This window comes from Sturnira hondurensis, unplaced genomic scaffold (genome assembly GCF_014824575.4).
Source record: "Sturnira hondurensis isolate 20B ecotype Veracruz unplaced genomic scaffold, ASM1482457v3 Scaffold0005220, whole genome shotgun sequence".
Lineage (NCBI taxonomy): Eukaryota > Metazoa > Chordata > Mammalia > Chiroptera > Phyllostomidae > Sturnira > Sturnira hondurensis.
Window position 1 is genome coordinate 3,436,719 of NW_028077851.1, and position 7,929 is coordinate 3,444,647.

Below are 7,929 nucleotides of genomic sequence, written 5' to 3' on the forward strand. Positions count from 1 at the left end.
CACTCAGGCCCTGTTTTCCATGTGTCTGCCAGCCCCTTTCCCTTTCACTTTCCTTCAGCCTGCATTCAGTTCTCCTGTGGGAGTGTCTTATACAATGGGTGATTATGGGGGGGGGAGGGGCACCAAGCCATGCCAAAGTATTATAAGAAATCTAGTTTAAGAATGACTTCTAAATTTCTGAATTTATCCCTAAGTTTATGGATTTCCTATTTTCTTTTTTTAAATATATTCTGCAAGTTTTTTAAAGATTTTATTGATTCACTTTTAGAGAGAGGAAGAGAAACATCAGTGTATAAGAGATACATCATCAGTCAGTTGCCTCTCACACGCCCCCCAACTGGGGCCCTGGCCTGCAACCAAGCGTGTGCACTGACTACGAATTGAACCAGCGACCTTTTGGTTTGCAGGCCGGCAGTCCATCCACTGAGCCACACCAGCAATGCTGGATTTCTTATTTTCTTTATACTTTCCTTTTTTATGCACAACCCAAAGCAAACTACAAGTTCCAAAGGAGCGTAATTTGCTGCCTCTCAGATTAAAAGACTGCAAAGGAAAATAAGTTGAATAATCCTGAGAAAAGTGAGGACTGCTTGTTATGAGCCTGTCCCTGTCTTCTCTCCCCCATCATTTCAACCTTCCACGTGGGCCTCTTCAATTTTAGTTAAGAGTGTTTTGACCAGTGTGGTTATTTCATCATGAGCTCAGTAATACTTACATAAAGTTGCTACTAAAGAAATTATTTGGGGAAAAATATTCATTTCATGTTTTGTGTATGTGACTACTCATTGTCATTTTTGTTTTGACCTTTCCTGTCTTCAGGGTGCCATGGCAGCTACATACTCCGCTTTAAACCGTAATCAGTCACCAGTTTTGGAACCAGTAGGCCGCTCTACTCTTGCTCAGCGGAGAGGTATTAAAAAAATCACCTCCACAGCCCTGTGAAGTGACCTCAGTGAGATATTTGGTACCATGGTGTAAGCTGATAGCACAAGTTGTGGCAACAGGTAGCACATATCTGAGAGACACCTGCAAGCACACACTGTCCCAGCTGGTACCCATAATGCTGCTGCTCCTGCTGCTGCTCCTGCTTTCGTCTCTTCTCGCTTTACATGATTGTTAGCAAGTTAGATTTTCCTGGAGCTTCGGATGTGATGATGATGGAAACATGACGAAGATATATTCACTGAATCAATAAGAAGATTAATGAACATATGAATACCACCTAAAAATACACTGAATAAAGTACTTTACACCATATAGCATTATTTTTATAGGAAATATTTCATGTTCCTTAAATATTCTTTGTTAGTTATAGGGATGGACAGTTTATGTTAAGCACTTAGCTTAAACAATCCGTTTATATTAGCACTGTATCCCTTGTGCCATCCAACATTTTGTATGTTTTTGTAAACAGTTCATATACAGTACATTTCTGTACTGCTTTCTTTAATGTATACATGCCTTGTTTAACTTGGATTCTATTATTATTAATCAGTTGACTATTAAATCTGGTTAAATAGTTCACCTGTATTAACAGTATTGTTGGACAGCCCTAAAAATGGCCAGATTGTGGAACAGCTGTTGAATGTAATGCTTCCAAAATGTACATATCTTTCCCTTTGTCTGTTTCACTGGTTCATTCATTCATTCGTTACTTAAAGTCAGGTGCTCTGTCAGGCTATCCTAGAGAGCTCTTAACAGTAGAGAAAGTTACATGTCTGTGGCATGACATCAAGAGTACACCTATGAAGTTAGTCCTTATACTTTGCAACTCTTTAGGGTTCTTTTCTCTTAAGGAAATAGTTCTTACACTTTTAATCTTCCATAGTGTCCATACTTAGTATTGGCATATAATTTGGAATTTTGCCAATATACATCAAAGTCCTTTTGAGAGTCATGGTGAAGAGACTGGCAAGGGAAAATTTAGCAACAGGTCATTTAAGTTCCATTGGGTATTTCATGTTTAAATAGATCAAATTGCAGAATTTAGCATCTGAATAACAGGATACCTGTTCTTGTATACCTGTGAGAAAAGTATGCTCTTTTTTTTGGAAAATGGTAAATCATAATTAATTTTTTCCCATTACAATGCTCTAAATTAAACACTAACTTCAATGTAATAAAAGCCACCGGCCTCTATATAAAATTTGATTAAAACTTTCTGATTCTAGGGAATAAAACATTGTTGATCAATCTCTGTGCTAACCTAAAATCATAGCTAAGGTAGGTTAAGTGAATGTCTAGCATTGAGTGTTTTCTGAAATCCTCCTAATGATTTGTAGCCATGTAATACTTTCTTTAACTTCAGACACGATCAGTTTTCATGATGGTCACTGAGTCTGCCTAGATTACCATACTCTAGATACATCTCTATTACCATACTCTATATACATCTAATGTGATAGTTTCCATAATTTTATTTGATTAAAGGAATTTCTGTATCCATTATGATCTGTATCTTTGCCAAGTTACCTAGCATACATCAATATGTAATGTGAAAAACAGATGAGCAAAGAAAAAGAGATTTCACTTACCTCATCAGGAATGTGCCCAAACAGATCTTCCTTAGTCATGAACTAAGCCATTTACATCAGAAGCCCTTTTTCAACTTCCAGAAGCTTTAAATCTTGCCCCTGAAAGCACAAAGCCAAGAAGTGTGGTTTATCTGTCTTGGAACACATTTGTTATTCCTTCGTTTCTTCTCTATGCGTTCAAAGAGAAAGGGAAAATCAAATGTAAGTTTATCTTCTTTAGAAAAATGTATAAGAGGAGGGATTTCAGAAGATCCAGATGAAGAGAGTTTTTTAAATTCTTGAATATATGGAATATATATATATATGCTTTCCATTGCCTGGAAAGAAAGCTTTTTTTCTTTTTTTTTCTATTATTTAGTGTTTTAAACCACAGTTATCCCAAATCCTTGTCACTTTTAAAATGTTAATGTAACTCTAGGCATATAGTCTCAGATTTTTGACACTGATGCTATTTCGTAATTGCTTAGGTGTATTTTCTATCGTAGTTTTTTAGAACCAGAAGTAAATGTGTAAATCCTCATAAGTTATCTAGTCCAACTTTCTCATACTGCAGGTAAAGAACCTGTGACTCAAAGCAAAGACTAGAATCCTTAACTTCCCATTCAGTGTTTTCCCCATAACACCATGCTGCCTTCCCTTCATGTTATCACCCAACCAGAAGCCGAGTTGTTCAAAACTTACATATTTCTTGGGGCACTCCTCTACTGGTATATGAATGCCAAGTTTATTGCTCCCAAAGATACTGCTTCCTTTGCCTAGTTGAACTGCCAGTTTTATTGGAGAAAAACAAATTACATATTTATAAAACTGAAAGCTTTCTGCCTAAAAAGCTGTTCATGAGCTCAATTTATCTTCTCTGTGGTTCTGGTGTTGCCATTGCCTTTGACTTACAGCAGACAAACTTGGCCAACTATGTGTTCAAACTGTAGTGCTAGTGCTGGGTCAGCCTTTCCATTAACTCAAGTCCAAATCTTCCAGGCCTCTAAAGTTGTGGTGATGAAGCCCTTCACCAGGTAGTGTTGCTAGTTACCAGGGCTTCTCCCAGGAGGTTTTAGTTCAGGCTTAAAGACAATTTCCATGCGAAAGAAGGAACTGAAGTACCAGGTCACATTCACAAACCTCCTCTTAGTTTATAATCCAAAATAATACCCAGAATGGTAGATTGCATTGGGCATTGCAGTGGGCACACTGGAAAATACAGGTTATACTACCACGTGTGTTGTATCTTCCCTTGCAAGTGATGATGTTAAACTAAGGTAAGTTTTTGTCCTTTTAATTTTTTCCTATAAATTATTTCCACTTCTAATTTATAGAGATGTCTTCTTTCAAAGCACAGTAGACCCTTTAACAGATTTGATATGGATTCATTTATTCACAAGCAACCCCCAGAATCCAAAAATGTAATCATTTTGACAAGGCAGAGTTGAGATGCTGTGAAGCTGACAGCTGGGAAAAGTCCCTTAGCAAGTGTCTGGAGAGGGTGTGTGTATGACAGAGATTCCACATTTCACATGTGATGGGCTGCAAAGAGCCAGTTTCGGTCAACCGTTTCCCATCTGTTTTTAAAAAGTGGTTGCTGTTGGGGCCAGGGGACATCATGGGAGGTGGGATTGGCCTGTTAGCTGTGCCCTGCACTCTTGGCCCAGGAAAGACTTGAAGGGGGAGAGAGATGCAAAGGCTTCACGAGTAGGCAGAGTAGTTTGGGTAGGAAAGGGGCTGGGGTCGGTCCAGCCTGGGATGAAAGCAGAAACACATTCAAGATCTGGCAGCCTTGATACAGAAATGCTTAATTACCACGGAAGCCAGCAATACACATCTCAACATGGCTTGGATATTCTCTACTTCCTGGCCTTTATAAATGTCCTAAAATTGTTTAGTTTACTATATTTTATAAAGAAAATCCTCTCTTGTGATGGTATCAAGCATTTAAGATTTATGAAGACGTTAGGGCAGATATCTCAGGAATGTGAAGGTCAGAAAAGGTCTGTTTTCTTTCCCTGGCTCTTGTGGCTCAGTGGATTGAGTGCTGACCTGTGAACCAAAGGGTTGCCAGTTCAATTCCCAATCAGGGCACAGGACTGGGTTGCTGGCCAGGTCCCCAGTAGGGGGAGCACAAGAGGCAACCACACATTGATGTTTCTCTCCCTCTCTTCCTCCCTCCCTTTCCCTTTCTCTAAAAATAAATAAATAAAACCTTAAAGCCAAGGTTGCAAACTGGTAGCTCAGACCCGAGTCCTGAAAAAGTTTTAGGAAATAGAAAAGGTCTGTTTTCCAAATCAAATATGGGTTCCATGACTGACCCTTGGTGCTTAAACCAGGAGGTTTCAATCTAGTCCTAGAGTTCTGTCACTCTGAAAGGTCCAACTCCATGTGACTAACAAACTGGATGTATATTTTGAGCCTTATTTAATTCACATAGAGGTTGACTTAACTCAGTATTTTTATTTCAGCAAATGAAAATAGTCCTCTTTTCACCTCCAGATTGCTTAACATTATGCTGGTCTCCCCAAGTGACCATTGGTGGGGACCAATTAGTGAAGGAATGAAATTCGCTTTCTTGGGACTGTGGTATTCTGAAGAGTCATGCTTAACCACTTTTTCTAGTGAAGAATCTATAGAATGATAATACCTAAATATGGATGGCCAAGAAGAGTTTGTTATCTACAGTGTGCTTTATGTATTTTTGACACTGCTGTATTCTGTTTGATCGAGTGACTTGTAACTGGTTCCAATGTGAGTGTCCTCAAAGAATTCTAGTAATGAAGTTGACTTAATTTTCTTAAGCCTTGTATTACTATTAGTCTCACATTTACCACTGATTCCAGTCTATTAACTGTTCATAACAGGGCATACCAAGGGTTGGGATAAGAGCCTACTTCCTACCTCTTAAGGCACTTTCCTCATTATTTTTCCATGTAACCTTGAAGTGCATGATAAGCTGTTGAAATGTCCATGACTTCTCCCAATGCAACTAGCAAAGTATATGACATTGAATAGAGATTAGTGGAAAGGAAAATTTAGAGACTAAGTTCAGAAGCGCAAACCTCAAGAAAACCTCTTGTAGAGCACATACCATTTGAGTACAATATACGTAAATGTATGTGAGAAGAGAGTTGCTATAATAGTCCTCAAAGTAGATTAGTTTGTTATCTAAAGGAAGTGAAAATCTTTACTCCTATTATCACTATAGTACTGAATGAACTGTATACTGGGTTTTTCAAACAAGTATTTAAAATAGAACTTTTAAATACAAAGCAAGGGCATAAGGATAAAGGGTTGAGTTTGTGTTTTTCTATATTGTTTCATCTAAAGCTTTGTTTCTTAATCAAAAAAATGCTTCAAGGTATTGCCATTTCTTAGCATCCTTAATAATTATGGGTGATGAGTTTTTACTTCTTAAAATTATGTACATGTGTTAGGTTCATCTTAACTCTTACCCTACAGAAGGGAAAGTATCTGGTATACACCTACGGGATGTAATTATTTTGCATTTTTAGCCATGGGTGGGAATGGGGTGGGCATCTACTTAGACAGTTTTTAAAAAAGAAAAAAATCACAAATATTTTTCTACTATTATATATGATCTTACTTTATACTAGTTTCTCTCTAGTAAGGCATGCCAGAAGCCCAAGCTATCCTATCATCAGTTCACATGTATTGTACCTTTTATTGGTGGTTAAATCGCATCAGATGCTTGGCACTGCTGCCGTAATTATGAAATGCTTGTAAGGGATTAAATATCACTGAGTACTTTAAATTGTTTTACTTAAGAGTCTAATCTGGGAAGTTTTCAAATAATACTATTAATGTGTAATCTAAGCTCTTTCATATGTATCCATGAATAATCCTGGAACAATATTGCTTGTATTCCTGTCACAGAACAGGTTTTGTAATCTTTAAAAGAAATGAAAATTTATATAATAAAGTTTCAAATAAATGCATGTATGTTTCTTTGCCAGGTTATTTTGATTACATGATGATTAATCCTTCATATTATCAAATTCTATCCAAAGTATAAATGTATCAAATTGAATTGGTAGAACTTAAAACAGGAATAATGTTTCTGAGTTAATAAGTACAAACTAATTTTTCTATACAAAGTTTTGGTTAGCCTAAAGAGTTTGTCAAATCAGAGTCACATCAGTCAGAGATCTTACCCAATACCAAACTTGATTAAGTTATTCAAAGGATACAGGATAATCCCCAGGCACAGATGAGAAGTTTTTCTTGGAGAAGTCCAAGTTTACCAGATTTACCTCCAAGACAACCTTTTTCTCCCTCACTGTGGTACATTGTGGATTGATTCAAAATTAAAGGACAAGTTTCCTCCTGAGTGATGTATGCGGGGACATTGTTTAAACAAAGGGAGTCATTTGGTTTTGCAACATCCCCTTTTTATGCCATATTAATTACACAATTTAAATGATGATCCCCCATTCTCTAGTCAGCTACACCTCACAAGTCCATAAACTCCAGGCTTTATAATAAGCTATCTATAAATTAAGTGCATCTTGCTAAAAGCATTTTAGAGATAAGGACTTGACATTTCTACTAGTAAATATCTAGCACGGTTAAAAGGAAGTTTGAGCTCACTGATTGCTGTTAAAAAAAAAAAAAGAAATGGGTTATAGGCCTGCAGTTATCCCTTTCCTTCCCAGTAGACATTTTTAGTAGTTATATATTATGATGGCGTATTAGTTTGCTATGGCTGCCACAGCAAAATAACAGACTGACAAATTTGTCATAGTTCTGGAGTCTGGACATACTTAGTTCAAGATCAAGGTGGCAACTCTACAAAACCCCTATCTCCAAGTACAGTCACATTCTGAGGAATTAGGGGTTAGGAATTTAACACATGAATGTTAGGACACAATTCAGCCCACAACACTGAATTTAGGTCTCCCTCCCTTTCTTCCTTCGTTTGTAATGAGCACCTAGTGTGTGTCAGATATTCTGTTAAGTGCAGGTAATAGTAACAGATGGGGTCTCAGCCTAATAAGGCGTACAGTGAGGTAGAGAAGACAGATACTACAGACAAAGTACAAGGGTCGTGCAGATATCATGCTTCGGTAATGGATGGCAGGAAAGCCTTGCTGTTCCCCTCGGATTCCCAACCTAGTAGGTTGGGTGAAAGGGCCCCATTAAAAAACGTGGGATTACAGCTTATGAGTCAGCTGCTCAAACTCGAGAGGCAGGTTCCTCGCAAAGCAGCAGAAGTCTGGTATCAGCCATCCGCCAGTCCTACGTGAATCTGCCTTTTACTTGGACTCCCGGGCCCTGCCCAATGTCTCCGCGACTCTGCCTCCTCACAGCAAAGGGCCCGGCCCCCTCTAGTGACCGCTTTGGGAACGCTAGTACTTCTGCTTTAACCAGTCAGTGGGCCACGCCTGCGCAA

At 38.2% G+C, this 7,929-nt stretch overlaps 1 protein-coding gene across 5 annotated transcripts in view; it reads left to right on the forward strand.

The window, feature by feature from the left end:
- The window catches only part of RPS6KA3 (ribosomal protein S6 kinase A3), a 109,740-nt gene extending 107,691 nt beyond the window's left edge, over positions 1 to 2,049 (forward strand). For all 5 annotated transcript variants that reach the window (XM_037046246.1, XM_037046247.1, XM_037046244.1 and 2 more), the window contains one exon: positions 820 to 2,049. In XM_037046246.1, coding sequence (XP_036902141.1) covers positions 820 to 942 — 123 coding nt within the window. In that variant the 3' untranslated portion in view covers positions 943 to 2,049. The remainder of the gene's footprint in view (positions 1 to 819) is intronic.
- Positions 2,050 to 7,929: the final 5,880 nt, after the last annotated feature.